The sequence below is a fragment of the Lissotriton vulgaris genome, chromosome 10, assembly GCF_964263255.1.
Source record: "Lissotriton vulgaris chromosome 10, aLisVul1.2, whole genome shotgun sequence".
NCBI lineage: Eukaryota > Metazoa > Chordata > Amphibia > Caudata > Salamandridae > Lissotriton > Lissotriton vulgaris.
This window is the reverse complement of record NC_141698.1, coordinates 1,142,311,527-1,142,336,932: the sequence shown is the minus strand read 5'-3', so window position 1 is coordinate 1,142,336,932 and position 25,406 is coordinate 1,142,311,527. Positions and strand designations below refer to the sequence as shown.

Below are 25,406 nucleotides of genomic sequence, written 5' to 3'. Positions count from 1 at the left end.
AAGTCGGCGATGTCCTCGCTGAATTGCGTGCGTGGTCCAGGGGGTCGGTAGATCAGGGTGCCTCTGAGGGTGGTGTTCGGGTTGGTGTGGATCTGGAAATGCAGGTGTTCGGCGCTGGTCAGGGTGTTGTCGATGCTGGTCGTGAGACGGATGGTGTTCCTGTGGATGATGGCGATGCCTCCTCCCATCTGGTTGGCGTTTCGGTCCCTCCGGACGATCTTGTAGCCCTCTGGGATAGCGATGGCGATGTCGGGAGCTGATGAAGCGTTCATCCAGGTCTCCGTGAGGAAGGCAACGTCAGGGGCTGTGGCGTCTAGGAGGTTCCAGAGTTCGATGGCGTGTCTGTGGACGGAGCGGGTGTTGAGCAGGATGCACTTGAGGTGGGTGCTGCTGGTGTTCGACTTGGCGGGTGCTGGTGCGGGGCTGGTCCGGTTGCAAGAGAACCTGCAGGCGTGGCAGCTGAAAGGTCCGTGGGTGCGTCTTGGAGTGGCTTGATGGCATTCTGGGAGTCGGCCGGTGTTGAGAGCGGTGAGGGCGGCGGCGGAGTACGTCAGGCGGGTCGGTCGGGGTCTTCGTGGGCCAGGTGTCCTGGCACTGGGCGCGGTCCAGGCGCGGACGGGCGTAGACGGGCTTACCTTTGGCGCGCCTTCGGCGCACAATCGGCGCGCCCGCTGCGCGTGACCGCTGCGCGTTCGCACGGTCGCCATATATGGCGAAGTGCTCGGGGGGGGCGGAGCAGCTGGGAGGCGGGAGCGGGGAGGGTCCAGAAGGCAAAAGGGGCGGGGCTTAGCGGCGGTGGCGGGAAGCGGGGAGCGGGGAGGGAGGACGCAGGGGGCAACGCAACAGGCAATACAGAAAGCAAATGCAAGTTAACAATATACAGGGAAACACTAAAAACAGTAGAAAACAACAATGACTACGGGGGCAGGTCGCGGACCACGCTGCAGGAGGCAGGGGGCTTCTCCCATGAACATGCTCCTGTCTGGCTGTATCCCCGGTCATCACGGTCAATGGAGACAGATCTGTATGAATGGGGCAAGACGCCACCCAACTTTACATTTTGGACAATGTGTGGCACCCGTATACATTTTGAGTTAGTGATTAGTTGTACATTTTAAATATTGCTCAAACCAACCGAGTGGTCTAGCTAGGCCAATTCTATACTTCTCAATATGTAGTATTGTGTCTGGCACCTCTGCCTGTTGACTGTCTACGGCAGGTACTATAGTGTACTAGAGAACAATAATACACAAGGCTGAGGAGCTCAAGAGGTAAAGAAGAGAACTCAACAAAGCTTCTAACCAATAACTGGTGTCAGCCCCGTGGTCAATGAAAAGGGCTCAGAGCCGGGGTCAAGGCAAGACTCATGCAGAGGTTCTCGGTTGTCATCAACATACACCCACTCAAACATGCCGATCCCTCGGTGAATGGACAAACTTCCAAAGACACCAATGTTGTGTTCTAATCTAGGACCCCCGATCAATACTGTGACCTTATGCCCCTATACGGCTATAATCCATTCATACCCCTATAATGGCATAAACGATCATAGCCATATTTCAGCCACATTCTGAAACTCGCCTCGGCTGCTCATTACAGTGGATGACACAGCTGAAGCCACTATCTTAGATTCCTAGATTACACTCCGAGTTCTTCAACAAGATAAAAAATCAGCAACCTGGGAAAGCCCCGCTTCCTATGTTTTGATTAGTAATAGAACTCTAATGAGCACTGAAAGGACGATCACATCCTAGTGACATCTTTATTGACGTCTTATGTCCAAAAACTTACGTCAAACAAGGCACCTTTCAGGTATAAATAATACCAACGTTGCCTTAAGCAGATGCGATGGGTGTGGTGAACACAGGAGCAGAACATCTGTCCCTTGCAGAGCCCAGCAGATGCAAGCAGCCCACGGATGCTGCCCCTCCTCCTCCTCTTTGATGCGCTGAGAAAGACGCTGTCTTTTCTCCTGCAGAGAAAATCCAGCTCCGGCGTTTCCAGCCTACTCTTGCGAGTGACTGGGATATCGAGTCCTGAGAGGACATACAAGACCTCCAACATTCTATTCCAGAGGTATGGTGTTGACTAAACCCTTAGAGAGAATTCTTGAAGCAAACCTTGGCAAAACCAACTTAACTTAAGCTACTTACTTACTCCCTTCCACATGTTAGGCTTAGGTCAGGCACACTGGGGTAGGCGTAGTTAGAAGCACCAGTTGAGTACGTTAGCCTGATGCATATATGTATGTATATATTTTATTCATTTTAACCATATTATGGCTAAGAAACCATATCAATGCTTTTACAGTATTATTTCGCAATACTCATTCTACTGTACGCACTTTATCTAATAACTAGTATTGCAATTGTGGCAATCCATTTCTCTTGCATGAGAAGAAAGACTGTTCAATAAATAATACCTTTTATTGAAAATGCCCGTCTCTCTATTCTCTGCATCTTGGTGAAAGTAATCTGTACAACTGACTGAGTAAAATAACTGTCTATTGTTTCACACGACCCTAGAGATTGACTCTTATCTGAGGAGCAAAGTTGTCATGTTTATGCGGTTGTTGGAAAACTGAATCCCTTCTTGTCTGTACCAGGGAAGCTGATCACTTCCTATTCAGTCAAGAAAGTTTCCAGTGACCTCTGAGCTAGTTGGTACAAACCCAATTAAGTTTAGCATAGTCAGTAGAGACCTGGAAGACCGCACTTCTACGTCTACACTGCTGTTTAAGTTATTCCAATGCGCAGGGCCTATAGGGAAAATAAGAACTACACCACATGGCGCCCAAACGTTTGGTAAGGCGATAAACGAACGCAAGACGTTAGAGTAACTCAGTCGTGCATTTTTCACACAGACCCCTTTCGCCCGTAAATACTCCAATAGACGTCTGGAGTGGGTGAAAGGCTAAAATCCGCCCGAACTTAATAGGAAGAGATTCCTATGTAGAGTTCTGGTTTATTTAACGTTGAAGGATACAGTGTTCCAAAATATTGCGCACCTAATCTTTGTTTCCTTGTAATCTGTTCTGCAAAACCTTCCTGACAAAAAATGTCAGATATAGAAAACGGAACCACTGGAGCCGCAGTAAATGCGACTCAGCAGGGTCCCGATGAAATTACTGAACCGGGTGCGATTATCATCCCGGTCAACATAAGAAAAACTATAACGTCAAAACTTATAGAAAATGGACTGACCACACAAGGTGGCACAGTCGTCTTCGTGATAGAGGCACACGAATATCGGCAGACAGAGGTATTCAATTCATGGATAAAATTTCCAGCGGCAAACGCTGCGACACACGAGTTCCACTATTACAAAATAGGGGATCCACCGGAAGAGTACGCTCCTTTCGATGAGATTGAAATCCTATTAAAATACCAAGAGCATCTGCTCTGGTTTAAAGGCGCCCTAAAACACAATGATCATATAACCAGGCTCGGTCCACTAGGTAGACCAGGAGCAACGTGGCCGGTTCTAGCCAGCTACACACCACATCCGGACATTGCAAAAATGTCAAAAGAGGAGCTGTTAGTACAGCTAAAAACACTTATTAAAATACATAGACAATTAGTCCAATATGTAATGCGGACTGCAACAGTCCAAACAACTGTTAATGTTCCACAGCTGACCCCTCATCAGGGGAACATAAACAAAATTACACCACTAAACATACAATCATGTCTTGGTAAAACACCCATAAAACGGGAACAAATTCCTTTCTGGTTAGCGCAGAAAATTACTCAAATAGAGGCAGTATTTCCGAATACTACCCCTATAGAGAAACACAGAATTCTGACCATCTGCCTTCCAATGGGGGTCGCACCACACGTGGAGGACTGTGACACATGGGGTACAGTCTTTGCTTCCATTTACACGAAAACACATGGTGTTCCGTCAATGGCGGTAATACCAGATGTGCTAAAACAGATTCAGAATGAATACGGTCCAGAACCTGCTTTAACTCTTGGTATGAAATTACTGAAAGACTTCAAGTAGGTCTCGGCTATATTACTAGCCAATATAAAAGGAGAAGCAGCATCTGTGGCGATCCGCCAGAAGTTAAAGGAAACAGATATACCAGATCAACCAATTGAGCTGGCCAGAATCATAGATAAATGCTATGAAGAATTAGGTAGAGATAGCTTGGGTGGGAAACCAGTAAAACCCCAACTACTCGAAAATCCTGAAAAATTATTTATTAAAAATAATTCAAACACTCCTAAAAAGAGCTGGGATGGAAATCAACAATCCACTCCCAAGGAAAAAGTTTTCCAGTCCAGAGGAAGGTCTCCTCGACGAAGGAAAAGAACTCCGACTCGAGAACACCAGTCTCCCCAGAGGGAGCCCTCCGAAAAAAGATATAACCTTAGAAATAGGCATAACTTGAAGAAGCCTGATAGCTATCAAAGTATTGATACACGTCCCTCTCGATCTTTTTCGCAGAAATCGGAAAGAAGAGGACGGTCAGACCCAGGAGAGCACACCAAGCCCAAAGACAAGGAACCTGCTCAAAGTAAAAAGTTACAATTTCAAAGAAAGAAGGTAGCCAGTATTAGAGTAATCGAACATGCCGAGAATACTGAGGACACAGTTGAAAAACGGGGAGTGGGAACAGACAATGCTAGACAGTGCAGCAGAAATCAGCATAGCTCGCAAGATCCTGATGAGTCATCTGGAGACAGTGGACACGAATGAATACATTCAGGTGGAAACTGCTGATACCAGAGTTAGCAAACCTCATAAGATATACGAAATAACACTGCGTATAGAGGGAGATAAGACTAGGAAAATAAGGGGTCTATTTTGGGATAACCTCTCAAAAGGCTATGACATCCTGTTAGCTGAGAAAGACTGGCCCCCAGAGTTTGTCAGGGAGTGCCCTCGTGGCGAAGAAATGATTATGCCTGCCTTCTCGAATCACATTCCGATTCACACAAAATATATATATGCAAGGAAATGCCACTGCCAGGCACCAGCATTATATAAAAATCATGTAGGATGGGATGAGGACTCTCCTCCTCACAAATTCCAGTTAAAATGTCAACCTACTGCACAAAGGCAGTACCCAGTTAAGCAAGAAGCTAAAAAACAGGTCAGGGAGATTTTAGATCAACTTGACTACCAGGGGGTGATTGAAACATGCACCTCTCAAATGAACAATCCTTTGTTTCCTGTCTCCAAACCAGACAATTCATATCGTCTAGTCTTGGACTACAGACACCTTAACTCATGTTGCAAAACATTTGCAGTGCAAAATTTGCATAGTGCTGCACTAATGAATAACATAGTTAGGAAAAAATATAAAACGACATTAGACATATCTAATGGTTTCTTTTGTCAAAACATTGCACCGGAAAGCAGATACTTGACATCTTTCTCAGTAATGGGGTCTCAGGAAAATTTCTGTAGGCTCCCACAGGGATTCAAGAACAGCCCAGGACTATTCTCAGCCAGAGTAACAGAGTTACTACAAATATAAGGCATTATCTTATGTCGATGACATCTATCTCACAGACGACGACTTGGATACTCACTTGAAAAGAGTGAACACCATAATACTTGGGTTCGCAGCAGAGGGTTACAAATTCAACTTTAAAAAATCCCGAATTGCCCATCTGACAGTATTATTTTTAGGATACGAATTATCAAGTGAAGGGAAAAGCCTAGCGGACAACTTCTTAGAGAAGTGCACTGTACTCCAAGCACCGAAAACACTGAAGATTTTACAATCGTTTCTAGGTTTCCTGAATTTCGGAAGAACTTACATTCTAAATTATGCGGAGAGGGTTAAACCTCTCTACGAATTAATTAAACCTGATTTTAAACCAATCAACTGGACTCAAAAACACACAGAAATTTTGAGATCACTGCAAACAGACATGTTAGCAAAAAGAAAATTAGAAACACGTGATAACACACGCAACCTTGTAATCCGAGTCATCCCAGGGAGATCCGGATTCACGTACCTGACCTCTAATGAGGGAGAAACGGTACCACTAGCTTACAAATCACATTTGTACACAAAAGCTGAAATAAAATTCAGTTCGACGGAAAAAATTCTAACTGCGGTTCAGACTGCTGTAGCAAAAGAAAGGGCCCTAGCACAAGGTAAACGAATAATAATCGTTACACCCATACCTGCTTTAGAAGCGGTAACCAAAGCAAGCATTCCAAATGCTAAAGCTCTGCATCCAAGATGGATACAATGGGTTAATTCTCTTGCTGCAACAGACGTAGTTTATGAATTTGATCCTAATTTAAAAACACAGGAATTTTTACAATATGAATATGAATGTCCTCTGCCAATTGAAATCCTGCCTCTAGAAGAATACGGAAGTATCATATATACAGACGGATCAGCACAACCCGCAGTTGGGGGTAAACAAGCATTACAGTGCTGCGTGCGCGATTGTTAAAGGTCGTTGGCACAAAGGCAAATTTAGACCAATGGTCACTAAAACACAATCTCTAGGAGATTGTTCAGCACAGCGAGCTGAACTGGAAGCATTCAAGATGGCGCTAGAAAATACCGATCGCGAATTCCCCACACTTATAGTGTGCGATTCATATTATTGCGTACAATCTTATAATGAATACTTGCAGAATTGGGTGGAAAACGGTTTCAAAGATGCAAAAGGTGGAACAATTAAGCATAAAATGCTTTGGGAACAAGTAGTTCTATTACAGAAGGAACTACAAAAGACTGACGTGATACACACTAAGCATGGGCGAATTTTGCGAATCTCGCGTTCGCGAATTTTGCGGATTTGCAAACTCGCAATCCGCAAAAATTTTTTTTTTTTTGTGTGTTCGCGCGTGTTTCTGCCAGTTCGCGAGGGTTTTTACAATTTCGCAATTTGCGAACTTACCTGTCGGGTCGCAAGTTTTGCGAACTTGTTGTTTCTACGTGTCCAGCCTGTTTGGGACACTCTTCTTCATCACTGCCACTCTCTGTCATCACTGCCACTCTCTGACTACTCATGCCACCCTCTGGCCCACCCATGCCACCCTCTGTTTCATCACCGCACCCTCTGGTTGTCCAGTGTACATTATTTTCGGCAAAGCAAAGAACACCTTCCCTGCCTCAAGTGACCTGAATTAATTTGGGGCTGATTAATGTGTCACAGAATATTTTTTTAGCTGGCACCTGCTTCCTTAGTGCTTCCTGATTAGTGATCTTTTGCACTTGCTAAGTGCTTTCATTGTTGCAAAATTAGTTACAACACCTGCCCTGCCCCAACTGACAATAATGAATTAGGGGCTGATTAATGGATTTTAACTTCCAGCCTGGCTCCTGCTTGTCTCCCTTAGCTGTAATTCAGGACCTTTGTGGCATATGTGTAACTATTCTGAGGTTCAGAGCAGGGTCACATAATAGTTGCAACTGGCAACTGAACTCTGGAGGGGCCCCTCAGGAAGCACTACAGGAAATGGCTACTAATGATGAGCCTTAACTTTTGAACCTGGTAAGTAGTTTCAGTTTTGCTAAGATCGTATTTCTGCAATTTAGCACTTACTCGCGGGGTGCGAAGTTGTACTGGCAAGCCGCGAACTCACGCGAACAGTGCGAGCAAGCCATAAAATCCGCTGCTCGCAGATTTGCGGATTTTGCGGGAGATTCGCGGATCTCGCGGATTGCGAATTTACCGAAAATCCGCAAAATCCGCGAGCGAAACGGATTTTCTGCCCATGCTTAATACACACTCTGAGTCATCAACGAGATGGCGTTCACGTTGCAGGGAATTCATTGCCTGATGAAGCAGCGAAGGCAGCTGTGCAAACGGTTTCCGTAGCTGCGATTACTCGGTCACAAACAAAAATAGACAGCAATATTCTACAAGCTGTCAGTGCGTCAGAAGAAGATGATAAACAAACACTCCCAAAAGGCTTTCCAGAAAAGTACTTATATTTAACAGATACGAATAATGTTCCATTTGCTCGAATCCCTGGAGTGGGGGATAGGGTAATTCCAAACATGGAACACAGGTTAGGACTAATTAAAGCGGCACACGAAGGGCTTGCTTCTGCACACGCTGGCGTTTCCGCAACAATATCACTATTAAAACAGAGATATTGGTGGCCTCGCATGAGAATACAAACTAAAATGTATGTATTAGAATGCGAAATATGCCAAAGAATGAAAGTTTCAACAGTAACACGACCAGCGCAGACATCCCTTCTCATCTCAGATAAACCACTAGCATGTGTTTACCTGGACCACTGTGGTCCCCTACAAAGGGACGGCAACTATAAATATATCATGGTCGCAGTGGATTCCTGTACGAGATTCATATGGATGTGGCCCCAGCGCTCGGCAGACGCTAGAACGGTTATAAAAGATCTGCGAGTCTTTATCGGCACATACGCAATTGCCATGTTCCATTCTGACCAGGGTCCTGCTTTCAGCTCTCGAGCTTATAAGGAGACCATGGCCAGCATGGGAGTTGGGTTGCGGTATTCTTGTCCGTCACACCCCGAAGGGAATGTGGTAGAAAGAAAAAAACGGGACATAAAGCAATCTATAACAGCGAAGGTATTAGGTTCGGGTGATGGGTGGGTCAAACATTTAATAAGTGTCCAGCTTAGTCTAAACAATTTACCAAGAAATTCTCTAAAAGGTTTCAGCCGGTACGAACTATTGTTCGGAACTAGAATGCACGTTCATGACTTAGATAGTCAGGTATCAGTGGTAAAAGATAAGAAAAAAGACTTTGACATCAAAGGTCGTTTGGCTGTTTTACAGGACTTGAATGAAACAAGAAAATCCTTAAGCAACATAAAGTTAAAGCAACAGCCAACTACCACTGAAGAGGCTCCACCAGCCCCAGCAAGGCCTGTCTGGATTCCAAAAATTGGGGATCTAGTCAGAGTGAAAATAGCGGTGAAGAAGGAATTTGGGCCTTCTTACAGAAAAGCAGTACCTGTCTTACCAATCAACGGAACAAGATCAGTAGTACTACCGCCCCTTGCTGGTAAAAAGGAGAACAGAGTTGTATCAATCGACCTGGTAAAACCACAATCATGTGGCCTATAATCAACAGTAGGCCAAGTGGACTACCAAGAAATAACAGAATACCCAAATTTGCAACAATTCAAGAGGTTCAAACTGAAAGACTAATCACATTTGATAAACCTGCAGTGCACAGAGAGGGACTATGCAATAATGCCATGGAACTCGTGCCTCTTGAAACACAGATTGAAACAGTTCATCAAGAAACACCAGTCTACAATGATGTGGCATCAGGATGTGCTACCGAAAGACAAATTGAAAAAACAATTCCAACAATTGACAGAACTGCCTCTGGCTATTTCATCAACTTCGACAACTTCTCTGAAGATCAAAGCAACCCTGAAGTAACGCCAGAAACAAAGACTTTTAAAGAAAAAGCAACAGAACTCTTTCATCAACTCAAGGAAATTTATCTTGTTTCTCCATGGTTAGAGTTCTGGTTCGGACTAGGTGTATTCTTCCTCTTGCTTTGGCTCATCATGGTACTTTGTTTGGGGAAATTCATTGAGGGAAAATACAGTTCAATGGACACAGCAAGTCAGAACATCAACTTAGTCCTGAAACCACACAAATCATCCCACGTGAAGAAAAGAGAACTGTCAACAGTAAATGTCACAGCCATTCCAATACCCGGCGGGGTAGTATGGGACAAAACTGACTATGAAGTGTATGGCCCGGTTGAGATCTTGAAATATCCACACCAGTTCAAGGTTTCATTAAGTGACTTTGTAAAACCAAGTTCATTTGCTGATGATTGGGATTTTGAAAGTATTAATAATATGATGTCTGATTTAGTAATGTCAGCTAGATTCACAGAACATGATTATTTACAAGGTTAATCTAATTATGAAGAGCTGTACTGCTTCACACATTATGGTGACCACTACTTGCATAAATCTGCACAGCCTAGAAATGTTTTAAAGTATAACCAATGGGAACATTGTGCTACTCCATCTAAAAGTAGTTCTAAAACATTCTATGAGAAATTCCAATACTTCTCAGGATTTAACACCAGTGATGCAGAAACGTTTTATTATAAACTGTTAGATAAAACAGGGTTGAAAACAATGCTGACAAATACTAAATTGATATATTCAGAAGCATTTTATGAAAAAATGATGACATTTAGTTTTGATTTTTGGAAAAACAACATTGAAACAAAAACCATCTGGGGTACAAAAGAGTGGCAGGTACAAGGCATAGAAGCATTATTCAGAGCCTGCATGATCCCTGAACAAATGGTGTTTTTAAATGACGCAATTCACCAAACAACCTGTCTTGGCCTAGCTAAGATTAAAGAACTTAACAAACCGTCTATTCCAAAGCCAATACCTGATAATGCTACTACAGATATTGAAGTAGACGTATCCAAAATTTTGCATCTAAACAGAACACATCCTGATTGGAAAAAGTGGTTAATCTGGCCTACTGACACGAATAACTGTCAAGATAGATTCCTGAACAAAACACAGGGGTTAAAAATGACCAGACCAGACCCTAGATACTCCCAGAGACAACATCCAGGGATAGTAACAACATACAGTGTAGGGAAACTCTGCCTCGAATGGCTAGGATCATCCACTCTGACAGAAATTAAACAACACTTATCTTTACTTAAAGAAGGTGCTGATTTGCGTGATTTCATTCTGGGACCACACAAACAGCGTCAAAAATGTTTCATAGCGACCAGTATATATGCGGCTTACAACGAGCCATGGAAAATTATGCAAATTGAAACAGCAGAAAAAATACGAGAAATTGATCGTATTAATAAGGAAAAATCACTTTCTGTTGTGGACAATGGGTTAATGACTCTGTCCTCCAGAATATATTCACTGGACAGTATTGTATCATCTGCCATAGATATAATAGACAAGCACTTGCTAATGTTACAGCATGGCCAGTCACAATTACGCTCTATTGTACAGTTAGGCTGGACGCTGCAAAATCTTCGTTCAGGCTATGTGCCTTGGCGTTTAATCAACACAACGTCATTGTTTTCCATCTTTAACCTTACTGATAAACAAATCCGCTTGGCACAGAAAGGAGCAGACTATACAATCCTGAGCATCGAAAAACTTGAGAGATTACCATTGACAATGTCAGAAAGTCCTGTCATTGAATGGATAATACACGGGATTATCACAATTCCGATAACAACTTTCCGATTTAAAAATTGTCTTAAATACATACCGACTGGCCAGTATGAACGTTTGGGTAAAGGATACATTAAGTCAGCATGGAAATTACCATATACACACACAGGCAACAGTGACAGCAACAAAAATGTATTTCTTAGTGGTGAAAATTGCAAACATTCACTAAGTGGTATACTTTTGTGCCAGGGTATTAATTTACATGGAGCATGTGAGGGAACTATAAACAACCTTTCATGCCACCAACATGTCACACCTGCAACGCAGATAGAGCCTTTCTTTAGACAACTCGCAAATGGGAGTTACATTCTAATAACGGATCACAGCTGTTGTGGCCTTTTGCCAGGGAAAGCCTATCTCGTAAGCGTAACATCCATGGTCACTTGCTGTATGCAAGCATTGTTTCCAAACGGCCCTGGAGACTCAGAGACTTCCATATGGCCTCGTTTGAATGTCTCTTCTATACGAATTGATACTTTAAGCAGAATGAAGTCTGTGCTTTTGCAGACAACAGTGCCCATCACGTCATCAAAAGAGACGTATGATCTCCAAGTTGCAAGGACGGCTTCGGAGATACATGACCTTTTATCAACAAATTGCCCCCTGCATTTCACAGAAATGCTTAGCGAAATTCTAAACATGTCAGATGCCGTAGGTATTCCAGGCATATTTAAGACCATTTTTACGGGACTGTTAACACCATTCAAAGCAGTCTTGGGCTTAATTCCAAATTTTGTCCATTCAGTCTTTGGCGGCATCCTCCTAATTTTGGGACTTGTAGCAGGAATTTTATTTTTGACCCTCCTGCTCCGATATGGCAAGCCAAAATGCAGACATGACTCCGGCAGGGATGGAAGAAACGATCCTAGCACTACACTACCGGGACGGAATAACTAGAGTCCTTGGATTGGCCAGGCTGAGAGATCTGAACATGACCTGGTTTCTTTCATTCAGACCTATATGGCAGACCTGCATCTTACCAGTGCTTCGATGTATGCTATGCGGAGAGGAATGTGTGTTAGACACCTGTCTTGCACTTCCATCAGCAGTACCAATGGATATCGATACTTTGCTAAGTCCTGTAATGGCTCACGCATTGTGTTGTCCCCAGCGGCTACCAATCCTGATGACGGCATTCGTTGAGACTCCTGTACTACGACTAGGTGGTGACAGTGGAGCGAGAAATAAAAGCAACATCACCCAGGTACGACCTTCTGTGAGCATTGCTGATCCAGATTTTGATGACAGCAATCATTCTCACACCTGCCAGGTATCAGCATTATCGAACTTGGTCGAACTGTCACCTGATTTTGTAGACCAATTTTTTGAGAGCCTGTCTGATATGATGTTCTCCCCTGAACAGAAACAATAATTTTTGAAAAACATTCCGACACACAGCGTTCCCATGAACTCTGAATTCGGCCTTCAGTTTTGATCAACAATAACTACTGAAAAGCGTTGGACCTCTATTCCCCCGTTCACAAGAAAATATTTTTTTGGATTGAACTATTTTTCATAATATTTTCCCCTTTTTCTGGCACAAATTCTTTGCTTAAAGTAGACCTATTCATAAAGAACAGAACTTCTATTTTTAGTAAAACTAGAGACAAAATAACTTTACATCAGCCTCTAGCATATTTTACAGCAAATGCATTTATATGTGATGAAATTATCTCGCCCTTCTTTTCTGTATAAAGAGATATTTCATGTGTTATTTTTCGCAAAATCGTTCAACTGATTACATATGCTATACATTTTGAATGATTCCTATGCTTAAAGACATACAGTACCTATTTCAAATGCAAATATGTATTTTGGGGTGGGCAATGTTACACATGCATCTTATTGCTTTAGTTTTAGTAATTTGATGGACATAAAATCGTGGAGTGGGTGTCGTGTTCTAATCTTGGACCCCCGATCAATACTGTGACCTTATGCCCCTATACGGCTATAATCCATTCATACCCCTATAATGGCATAAATGATCAGAGCCATATTTCAGCCACATTCTGAAACTCGCCTCAGCAGCTCATTACAGTGGATGACACAGCTGAAGCCACTATCTTAGATTCCTAGATTACACTCCGAGTTCTTCAAAAAGATAAAACTCAGCAACCTGGGAAAGCCCCGCTTCCTATGTTTTGATTAGTAATAGAACTCTATTGAGCACTGAAAGGACGATCACTTCCTAGTGACATCTTTATTGACGTCTTATGTCCAAAAACTTACGTCAAACAAGGCACCTTTCAGGTATAAATATTACCAGCGTTGCCTTAAGCAAAGCGCGAACGATGGTGTGGTGAACACAGGAGCAGAACAGCTGTCCCTTGCAGAGCCCAGCAGATGCAAGCAGCCCACGGACGCTGCCCCTCCTCCTCCTCTTTGACGCGCTGAGAAAGACGCTGTCTTTTCTCCTGCCGAAAAAATCCAGCTCCGGCGTTTCCAGCCTACTCTTGCGAGTGACTGGGATATCGAGTCCTGAGAGGAGATACAAGACCTCCAACATTCTATTCCAGAGGTATGGTGTTGACTAAACCCTTAGAGACAATTCTTGAAGCAAACCTTGGCAAAACCAACTTAACTTAAGCTACTTACTTACTCCCTTCCACGTGTTAGGCTTAGGTCAGGCACACTGGGGTAGGCGTAGTTAGAAGCACCAGTTGAGTACGTTAGCCTGATGTATATATGTATGTATATATTTTATTCATTTTAACCATTATATGGCTAAGAAACCATATCAATGCTTTTACAGTATTATTTCGCAATACTCATTCTACTGTACGCACTTTATCTAATAACTAGTATTGCAATTGTGGCAATCCATTTCTCTTGCATGAGAAGAAAGACTGTTTAATAAATAATACCTTTTATTGAAAACGCCCGTCTCTCAATTCTCTGCATCTTGGTGAAAGTAATCTGCACAACTGACTGAGTAAAATAACTGTCCATTGTTTCACTCGACCCTAGAGATTGACTATTATCTGAGGAGCAAAGTTGTCCTGTTTATGCGGTTGTTGGAAAACTGAATCCCTTCTTGTCTGAGCCAGGGAAGCTGATCACTTCCTATTCAGTCAAGAAAGTTTCCAGTGACCTCTGAGCTAGTTGGTACAAACCCAATTAAGTTTAGCATAGTCAGTAGAGACCTGGAAGACCGCACTTCTACGTCTACACTGCTGTTTATGTTATTCCAATGCGCAGGGCCTATAGGGAAAATAGGAACTACACTACACCAAATGATGGGAAGCCAATGAACAACGTTCCTACAATTTCATCAGGTCAATATGAACCATCGGCACTGCTCCTCCGTGGCCTGGCAGCAGATGGTCTACGGCACTATCAACGGATCCTTCGATGTTATCAGGCTGCGGTGTCACCTACTTCCAAATCTTGATCGGCTCAATACCTCTGGCCAGAAAGCGACTCATTAATAAGTGTTGTGAAACACAGATTATTAGAAGACCAGCAGAGGTACGTCTCAGGTCCAGGATGGAAGCCACCGATGGCCATGGTCCACTCGTGGTCACCGTTGTCTGTTCCCTCCACAGAGCTTGGCCACCAATCTTCAGCTGTTTTCCCACAGGCACAGGTCTTGGGATCCAGGGACCTTTGGAGATTAAGATACAGAAGACAGTTACACTCAGAGATATCCCCTTCATTCATGAGCAATAAGCATGAACTTGTATCATTTACGTCCTAAATGTTTCCGCCATGCTACATAGTCCGAGACGTCTAAATGCAGAGCATCAATGAAAGTTCATAGGTGACACAACAGAGCGCGTGCACGATTCCAATAGGAAATACTGGTCAACCTTTTATGACCAAAAAGAGGTAGAAATGTGTGGAGAAGTGTGGCTCAATGGTTAGAGTGGCAGACCCTGATGCAGAGGTCTAGCCCGGGACCAGGGTTCAATTCCCCGCCTTGGCGGGTCTTGGGCTCAAAAATTCCACGGACCTGATAATTCTCGCCTCGGTGCCTATTCCAATCATGGAGTCCCACTCTGCAACTCTGGGCAATAGCTTGCTTAATCTCCACAACGGCCCCCACAACGCTAAGGATGTCTGGCCTCCACCTTGGGGGTGCCCAGGAGTGGACGCCTCACAGGGAAAGCCAGGATGGGTTCCACAGCGGTATTCGTACAAGCGCCTTGAGACCCTTGCGGGTGAGTAGTGCGCTATACAAGTATCAATTTACAATTTACATTTACATGTTTCAATTACTCTGACAATGACAAAGGTGAATCCTACACACAAACTCTGTTTGCCAGGTGATGACATCAGAGGCACCATATCACTGCCTTCCCAGGATCAGAGATGAATCCTCTGACCCAGAATGCATCACGAGCACTTTGGGTGGTTTTAAGGTCAACAAGACATCTCTTACTCAGCAAACACACCTGTGAAGTGCAGCAATGTTAAACCTGCCTCTGCAGTATAACCAGGTTAAACGTAAGTGCACCAATGTTACGGCTATCGCTGAAGTAACAGTAAAATTCTAAAGAAATATCTTAAGCAAGTAAATATACAAACAAATTATGAGCACAAAATACAACCATATTGACTGAATAAATCAACCAAACAAACAAAAAACACAACATGACTGATCAAGTGTATTTATAACAAAAATAGAACAATATTTATTTGATGAAAAGTAAACATGGGACATACCACTGAAAGGGTTAGATGTTGCTATGTGTTTCTTCATCAGGAAGCCATCAGGAGAATGTCCATCTCTGATTACGAGGTTATGTAGATGTAGCCCACTCACTATGGGAGCCGCAAAGGATACACAGACTGAATTCAAGAGATGTAGAAAACAGTGTGATCGATAAAGGGGTCGAAGTCTCAAATTACTGTTGAGCTTTGGCAATAAAATCACAGAATGGAAAGACTGTCGACGTGACTTGCTATAGAATGACACAAAGGCAGCTCTTGGCTTCGACAAAAGGAACTGTTAATCTGGCTTGAGCTAAACGAATCCCAAGATTGAGGTCATCATTAAGGATTCTGTAGTGAGCTGGTCCCACATGTTCAGGAGTCACAAGTAGACACTGTAGACGTGGCCAGGTAGAAGTAGATGACATGAAAACCAATTCCATGTTTCCACATCTACAAAACTTCGTAATCAGAAACAGACATTCTCTAGATGCCTTCCTGAAGAAGGCACACAGTTGGAACACGCGTCGCAACATCGAAGCCTTTTAGAGCTATGAACCATGGCTATCATTCCCTTAACATGGATTATAATGAAGATTAGGCTCAAATCTATTATTCTAGATGTAAATGTCAATTGTAGCTCCTAGATAATACACACACGGACATCAAGTATGAGTGTGAGCATGTATGTCTGCAGAATATTCCCTTTAGATTATGTATTGATATTTCTAGTACCACACTCCTGTCTTGAGAAATACCCCAACGTAAGGGATATACTTACCTACTACTCTCCAGGGGTCGAAACGTCGACATCTACCACACTAGCTAGTTTGATCAACAGTCAACAGCGATTTATCACCGTGTCTTTTGTCTGCAACTATGGCTATCTAAATGTCTGGATTTAACGTGATTTACCTGGCTCTAATATAAGCCCCTTTCTGAAAAATAACTGATTGTGTGAATCATACATTGTTCTACCCACTTTCTTATCCTCACTTCATTCACTATACCCTCACTCTTCCCTCCTAGGACACTGCTTTGAAAAATTGTGTTAAAAAATGCTATACAATACAGACTGTTCAGTGTGATTAAACAACACTGTTCGTCAAGAATACTACGATTCTGTGTGTAATTGTATATAATTTATTAGTTCTTTAGTGCACATTAATTTGCATACTGGGACCATTCTCCTTATGTACTGCTCCATACCCTGGTCCCAGTGACGACATTTGGGTATACCCTTCTAGGTAACTAAACGTTCCTTTACAGAGGCCTCAGTGACTTGGGCCACCTCCCTCTGGTATTCCAGTTCACTTCTTGCAACTAGAGGGGAGTAGAATAACATACCTGGGGAACTTCAGCGGTTTTAGGTTTGAATTGTACCCATCACCATTCAGCTGAAGAGATTTTTCAGGAAATCTATGTCGTATTACATTGATTAGTAACTGATCTTATCAGACAACAAGTATTTTTTTTATCTACTTCACTTTTACACCCGCTCTTGTTTTGCCTCTAGTCCTGTCCGCAGTGCATGCTGGGTCCAGGCTGTGGTCAGGCCCAGCAAACACTGGGACCAGGCTTGAAATCTGCCACCTCCTGTGTTGAGTTTTCCAGTCTCTGTACCCGTGGGAACCAGGATGGGCGTTTTGTAAAACTATTGGTCCACCTTCCTTTTGTCCTGGCATCGGGGGTGCCTTTAGCCACATCATATGCCACCTCCTGTTCTCAGTGTGAACTGGAAAATCTAGAGTCACAGGTTTTGTCCTTGGGGTGGGGAACATACCTCTGGACTTAGGAAGACGCTGTGCTGCTGCTGCCCAAAGAAGAGAAGGTGATGGACTCCCGGTAGGGGAGTCCAGCCTTTCTCCAAACAGACGCAGACTCCAGTGTGCCGCTCACTCCCACCAGGAGTGGGAAACTGTAGAGTCTGGAAGGCCTATGAAGCTTCCTTATCATACTGTGTTGCCCCAAAAGCTTGTGTGTGAATGTGACTGCGTGAGTACCAGTAGCCCTCCACTCCATCGAGTCCTCCTAAAAACTGTCAAATGTGTCGCTGCCGCCATTAGTGAGGGTCTGGGAGTGATGGTCTATGAGCCTCTGGATTTGTCAACCCCCTGAGAAACGTGCCCATATGCCTCCACCAACCCAGCCTAACGTAGGGACTGCACGTGATCGAAATCTGTGGAGAAGGTCCCACAAGCCTCCACCTTTGTGTGTCCCAGAGAAACCCAGGGCCAACATGGACCACATGATGTGAGGATCCTCATGTATCTCCACTCGACACCGCTGCCTTTTTGGGGTCCCCGATCATAGGAAGATGCTTCACACACAAAAGGTCATGGAATCCCGGCTTCCCACTGCTTGCATGGTTGGCTAAGGTATGTGTTTTTGTAAAGCGCACTTCCGTCCACAAGGGAATCCTGGCGCTGAGCAGGTGTGTGTGCCTAGAAGCCAGGTCTTCAGCTTCTTGTGGAACTCAAGAAGAGAGGAGGAGGCTCAGATGTGGAGGGGTAGGTTGTTCTACTTATTAATAGTGATGTAAAAGAGCGCCCGTCCTCCTGCTCTGGTTCTGTTTATGCAAGAGATGTGTGTGAGTAGGAATCCTGAGGAGAGGAGGTATCTGGGTGGTTAGTGGTTTGTCAAGACTTCTGCCGTACACACGTGAATTGCACAAACAGCACACAGTGGCAACAATAGGGCCCGGGAAGCATGGGCTCTCACAACAATGTCCTCCAGAGAGACAGTGGACTAAAACTGTACAAGTAACTCCTGACTGAGCCAAGAGCTAGGTGAAAGGGGAATTTCATCTAATACGTGCTTTAGCCACTAAATGACCTACAATATAAAATCACACTTTAATACATTCATTTCATATTTTCCAATGTAAATTCTATTACCTTTTTACAAGTTTAACAATTGAGGGCTCACACTTGGGTTCTGATACAGTTCAAGTGGAAGAGAGGCACATGTTACTTTAAGGGAAAGCACGTTTTCCAATTCATTACCAAAGTGACAAAGGGATCTGTGCTCTAGACAAAGAGAAAACAAAACAAGCTGCCCAGTGTGGAGAGAACGGAAAGATGCCGCTGACAGGAGGCAGCAATCCCAAAGGGGCTTACTCTTAGGTGTACTCTCTCAGTCTGGCTTACTTCTAGGAGGAGTACTCTCTCCGTCTGGCTTACTTCTAGGAGGAGTACTCTCTCCTAGTTCGGCTTACTTCTAGGAGGAGTACTCTCTCAGTCTGGCTTACTTCTAGGAGGAGTACTCTTTTAGTCTGGATTACTTCTAGGAGGAGTAATCTCTTAGTCCGGATTACTTCTAGGAGGAGTACTCTCTCAGGCCGGCTTACTTCTAGGCAGAGGTACTCTCTCAGTCCTGCTTACTTCTAGGAGGAGTACTCTCTCAGTCCAGCTTACTTCCAGGAGGAGTACTCTCTTAGTCCGGCTTACTTCTAGGAGGAGTACTCTCTCCTAATCCGGCTTACTTGTAGGAGGAGTACTCTCTCAGTCTGGCTTACTTCCAGGAGGAGTACTCTCTTAGTCCGGCTTACTTCTAGGAGGAGTACTCTCTCCTAATCCGGCTTACTTGTAGGAGGAGTACTCTCTCAGTCTGGCTTACTTCTAGGAGGAGTGCTCTCTCAGTCTGGCTTACTTCTAGGAGGAGTGCTCTCTCAGTCTGGCTTACTTCTAGGAGGAGTGCTCTCTCAGTCTGGCTTACTTGTAGGAGGAGTACTCTCTCAGTCTGGCTTACTTCTAGGAGGAGTGCTCTCTCAGTCTGGCTTACTTCTAGGTGGAGTGCTCTCTCAGTCTGGCTTACTTCTAGGAGGAGTACTCTCTCTCAGTCCGGCTTACTTCTAGGAGGAGAACTCTCTCAGTCTGGCTTACTTCTAGGAGGAGTACTCTTTTAGTCCGGATTACTTCTAGAAGGAGTACTCTCTTAGTACGGATTACTTCTAGGAGGAGTACTCTCTTAGTCTGGATTACTTCTAGAAGGAGTACTCTCTCAGGCCGGCTTACTTCTAGGCAGGGGTACTCTCTCAGTCCGGTTTACTACTAGGAGGAGTACTCTCTCAATCCAGCTTACTTCCAGGAGGAGTACTCTCTTAGTCCGGCTTACTTCCAGGAGGAGTACTCTCTCAGTCTGGCTTACTTCTAGGAGGAGTACTCTCTCCTAGTCTGGCTTACTTGCAGGAGGAGTACTCTCTCAGTCTGGCTTACTTCTAGGAGGAGTGTTCTCTTAGTCTGGATTACTTCTAGGAGGAGTGCTCTCTTAGTCTGGATTACTTCTAGGAGAATTGTGTAGTAATCTCAGGAAACAGGGTGATGTTTCAATTTGAGTTTAATTGTAAAAAGCACTACACAGCTCATCATCTGCAGGTCACATCAATCTCCTGGTCAGTTAACCCACAGTCTTGAAACATAACATTCCTCCTTTGACCAGATGCAGTGACATCATAAAGACAGTGTCATCTGTGAGTGAGCATCTAAGCAAGGTTACATGTAACTGGGGAATACACATTAAAACATGAAACATAGAATATAACAGAGTACTCTTAGTCTGGATTACTTCTAGGAGGAGTACTCTCAGTCTGGATTACTTCTAGGAGGAGTGCTCTCTTAGTCAGAATTACTTCTAGGCAAGAGTGCTCTCTTAGTCTGGATTACTTCTAGAAGGAGTACTCTCAGTCTGGAGTTCTTCTTGGAGGAGTGCTCTCTTAGTCTGGATTACTTCTAGGAGGAGTGCTCTCTTAGTCTGGATTACTTCTAGTTGCTCTCTTAGTCTGGATTACTTCTAGGAGTACTCTCTTAGTCTGGATTACTTCTAGGAGGAGTACTCTCTTAGTCTGGATTACTGCTAGGAGGAGTACTATCTTAGTCTGGATTACTTCTAGGAGGAGTACTCTCTTAGTCTGGCTTACTTCCGGGAGGAGTACTCTCTGAGTCCGGCTTACTTCCAGGAGGAGTATTCTCTCAGTCCAGCTTACTTCTAGGAGGAGTACTCTCTCAGTCCAGCTTACTTCTAGGAGGAGTGCTCTCTCAGTCTGGCTTACTTCTAGGAGGAGTGCTCTCTTAGTCCGGCTTACTTCTAGGAGGAGTACTCTCTCCTAATCCGGCTTACTTGTAGGAGGAGTACTCTCTCAGTCTGGCTTACTTCCGGGAGGAGTACTCTCTGAGTCCGGATTACTTCTAGGAGGAGTACTCTCTCAGGCCGGCTTACTTCTAGGCAGAGGTACTCTCTCAGTCCTGCTTACTTCTAGGAGGAGTACTCTCTCAGTCCAGCTTACTTCCAGGAGGAGTACTCTCTTAGTCCGGCTTACTTCTAGGAGGAGTACTCTCTCCTAATCCGGCTTACTTGTAGGAGGAGTACTCTCTCAGTCTGGCTTACTTCCAGGAGGAGTACTCTCTTAGTCCGGCTTACTTCTAGGAGGAGTACTCTCTCCTAATCCGGCTTACTTGTAGGAGGAGTACTCTCTCAGTCTGGCTTACTTCTAGGAGGAGTGCTCTCTCAGTCTGGCTTACTTCTAGGAGGAGTGCTCTCTTAGTCTGGATTACTTCTAAGAGAATTGTGTAGTAATCTCAGGAAACAGGGTGATGTTTCAATTTGAGTTTAATTGTAGAAAGCACTATACAGCTCATCATCTGCAGGTCACATCAATCTCCTGGTCAGTTAACCCACAGTCTTGAAACATAACATTCCACCTTTGACCAGATGCAGTGACATCATAAAGACAGTGTAATCTGTGAGTGAGCATCTAGGCAAGGTTACATGTAACTGGGGAATACACATTAAAACATGAAACATAGAATATAACAGTGTCCTCTCAGTCTGGAATACTTCTAGGAGGAGTACTCTCAGTCTGGATTACTTCTAGGAGGAGTGCTCTCTAAGTCTGGATTACTTCTAGGAGGAGTACTCTCTCAGTCTGGCTTACTTCTAGGAGGAGTACTCTCTCAGTCTGGCTTACTTCTAGGAGGAGTACTCTCTCTCAGTCCGGCTTACTTCTAGGAGGAGAACTCTCTCAGTCTGGCTTACTTCTAGGAGGAGTACTCTCTCCTAGTCCGGCTTACTTGTAGGAGGAGTACTCTCTCAGTCTGGCTTACTTCTAGGAGGAGTACTCTTTTAGTCCGGATTACTTCTAGGAGGAGTACTCTCTTAGTACGGATTACTTCTAGGAGGAGTACTCTCTTAGTCTGGATTACTTCTAGGAGGAGTACTCTCTCAGTCTGGCTTACTTCTAGGAGGAGTACTCTCTCTCAGTCCGGCTTACTTCTAGGAGGAGAACTCTCTTAGTACGGATTACTTCTAGGAGGAGTACTCTCTCAGTCTGGATTACTTCTAGAAGGAGTACTCTCTCAGGCCGGCTTACTTCTAGGCAGGGGTACTCTCTCAGTCCGGTTTACTACTAGGAGGAGTACTCTCTCAATCCAGCTTACTTCCAGGAGGAGTACTCTCTTAGTCCGGCTTACTTCCAGGAGGAGTACTCTCTCAGTCTGGCTTACTTCTAGGAGGAGTACTCTCTCCTAGTCTGGCTTACTTGCAGGAGGAGTACTCTCTCAGTCTGGCTTACTTCTAGGAGGAGTGCTCTCTCAGTCCGGATTACTGCAAGAAGGACTACTCTCTTAGTCTGGATTACTTCTAGGAGGAGTACTCTCTTAGTCCGGCTTACTTCTAGGAGGAGTACTCTCTCAGTCTGGCTTACTTCTAGGAGGAGTACTCTCTCCTACTCCGGCTTACTTATAGGAGGAGTACTCTCTCAGTCTGGCTTACTTCTAAGAGGAGTACTCTCTTAGTCTGGATTACTTCTAGGAAGAGTACTCTCTCAGTCTGGCTTACTTCTAGGAGGAGTACTCTCTCCTAGTCCGGCTTACTTGTAGGAGGAGTACTCTCTCAGTCTGGCTTACTTCTAAGAGGAGTACTCTCTTAGTCTGGATTACTTCTAGGAAGAGTACTCTCTCAGTCTGGCTTACTTCTAGGAGGAGTACTCTCTCAGTCTGGCTTACTTCTAGGAGGAGTGCTCTCTTAGTCTGGATTACTTCTAGGAAGAGTACTCTCTCAGTCTGGCTTACTTCTAGGAGGAGTACTCTCTTAGTCTGGATTACTTCTAGGAAGAGTACTCTCTCAGTCTGGCTTACTTCTAGGAGGAGTACTCTCTCCTAGTCCGGCTTACTTGTAGGAGGAGTACTCTCTCAGTCTGGCTTACTTCTAAGAGGAGTACTCTCTTAGTCTGGATTACTTCTAGGAAGAGTACTCTCTCAGTCTGGCTTACTTCTAGGAGGAGTACTCTCTCCTAGACCGGCTTACTTGTAGGAGGAGTACTCTCTCAGTCTGGCTTACTTCTAGGAGGAGTGCTCTCTCAGTCTGGATTACTTCTAGGAGGAGTACTCTCTTAGTCCGGCTTACTTCTAGGAGGAGTACTCTCTCAGTCTGGCTTACTTCTAGGAGGAGTACTCTCTCCTACTCCGGCTTACTTATAGGAGGAGTACTCTCTCAGTCTGGCTTACTTCTAAGAGGAGTACTCTCTTAGTCTGGATTACTTCTAGGAAGAGTACTCTCTCAGTCTGGCTTACTTCTAGGAGGAGTACTCTCTCCTAGTCCGGCTTACTTGTAGGAGGAGTACTCTCTCAGTCTGGCTTACTTCTAAGAGGAGTACTCTCTTAGTCTGGATTACTTCTAGGAAGAGTACTCTCTCAGTCTGGCTTACTTCTAGGAGGAGTACTCTCTCCTAGTCCGGCTTACTTGTAGGAGGAGTACTCTCTCAGTCTGGCTTACTTCTAGGAGGAGTGCTCTCTCAGTCTGGCTTACTTCTAGGAGGAGTACTCTCTCCTAGTCCGGCGTACTTGTAGGAGGAGTACTCTCTCAGTCTGGCTTACTTCTAGGAGGAGTGCTCTCTTAGTCTGGATTACTTCTAGGAGAATTGTGTAGTAATCTCAGGAAACAGGGTGATGTTTCAATTTGAGTTTAATTGTAGAAAGCACTATACATCTCATCATCTGCAGGTCACATCAATCTCCTGGTCAGTTAACCCACAGTCTTGAAACATAACATTCCACCTTTGACCAGATGCAGTGACATCATAAAGACAGTGTCATCTGTGAGTGAGCATCTAAGCAAGGTTACATGTAACTGGGGAATACACATTAAAACATGAAACATAGAATATAACAGAGTACTCTCAGTCTGGATTACTACTAGGAGGAGTACTCTCTTAGTCTGGATTACTTCTAGGAGGAGTACTCTCAGTTTGGATTACTTCTAGGAGGAGTGCTCTCTTAGTCTGGATTACTTCTAGGCAAGAGTGCTCTCTTAGTCTGGATTACTTCTAGGAGGAGTACTCTCTTAGTCTGGCTTACTTCCGGGAGGAGTACTCTCTGAGTCCGGCTTACTTCCAGGAGGAGTATTCTCTCAGTCCAGCTTACTTCTAGGAGGAGTACTCTCTCAGTCCAGCTTACTTCTAGGAGGAGTGCTCTCTCAGTCTGGCTTACTTCTAAGAGGAGTACTCTCTTAGTCTGGATTACTTCTAGGAAGAGTACTCTCTCAGTCTGGCTTACTTCTAGGAGGAGTACTCTCTCCTAGACCGGCTTACTTGTAGGAGGAGTACTCTCTCAGTCTGGCTTACTTCTAGGAGGAGTGCTCTCTCAGTCTGGATTACTTCTAGGAGGAGTACTCTCTTAGTCCGGCTTACTTCTAGGAGGAGTACTCTCTCAGTCTGGCTTACTTCTAGGAGGAGTACTCTCTCCTACTCCGGCTTACTTATAGGAGGAGTACTCTCTCAGTCTGGCTTACTTCTAAGAGGAGTACTCTCTTAGTCTGGATTACTTCTAGGAAGAGTACTCTCTCAGTCTGGCTTACTTCTAGGAGGAGTACTCTCTCCTAGTCCGGCTTACTTGTAGGAGGAGTACTCTCTCAGTCTGGCTTACTTCTAAGAGGAGTACTCTCTTAGTCTGGATTACTTCTAGGAAGAGTACTCTCTCAGTCTGGCTTACTTCTAGGAGGAGTACTCTCTCCTAGTCCGGCTTACTTGTAGGAGGAGTACTCTCTCAGTCTGGCTTACTTCTAGGAGGAGTGCTCTCTCAGTCTGGCTTACTTCTAGGAGGAGTACTCTCTCCTAGTCCGGCGTACTTGTAGGAGGAGTACTCTCTCAGTCTGGCTTACTTCTAGGAGGAGTGCTCTCTTAGTCTGGATTACTTCTAGGAGAATTGTGTAGTAATCTCAGGAAACAGGGTGATGTTTCAATTTGAGTTTAATTGTAGAAAGCACTATACATCTCATCATCTGCAGGTCACATCAATCTCCTGGTCAGTTAACCCACAGTCTTGAAACATAACATTCCACCTTTGACCAGATGCAGTGACATCATAAAGACAGTGTCATCTGTGAGTGAGCATCTAAGCAAGGTTACATGTAACTGGGGAATACACATTAAAACATGAAACATAGAATATAACAGAGTACTCTCAGTCTGGATTACTACTAGGAGGAGTACTCTCTTAGTCTGGATTACTTCTAGGAGGAGTACTCTCAGTTTGGATTACTTCTAGGAGGAGTGCTCTCTTAGTCTGGATTACTTCTAGGCAAGA

At 44.3% G+C, this 25,406-nt stretch overlaps 1 protein-coding gene across 1 annotated transcript in view; it reads right to left on the bottom strand.

Moving 5' to 3' along the window:
* The window catches only part of LOC147689481 (uncharacterized), a 98,483-nt gene that overhangs the window by 12,594 nt on the left and 60,483 nt on the right, over positions 1 to 25,406 (bottom strand). Inside the window, exon 4 of the mRNA XM_086942251.1 lies at positions 14,554 to 14,779. Within this exon, the coding sequence (XP_086798377.1) occupies positions 14,554 to 14,779 (226 nt within the window). The remainder of the gene's footprint in view (positions 1 to 14,553; positions 14,780 to 25,406) is intronic.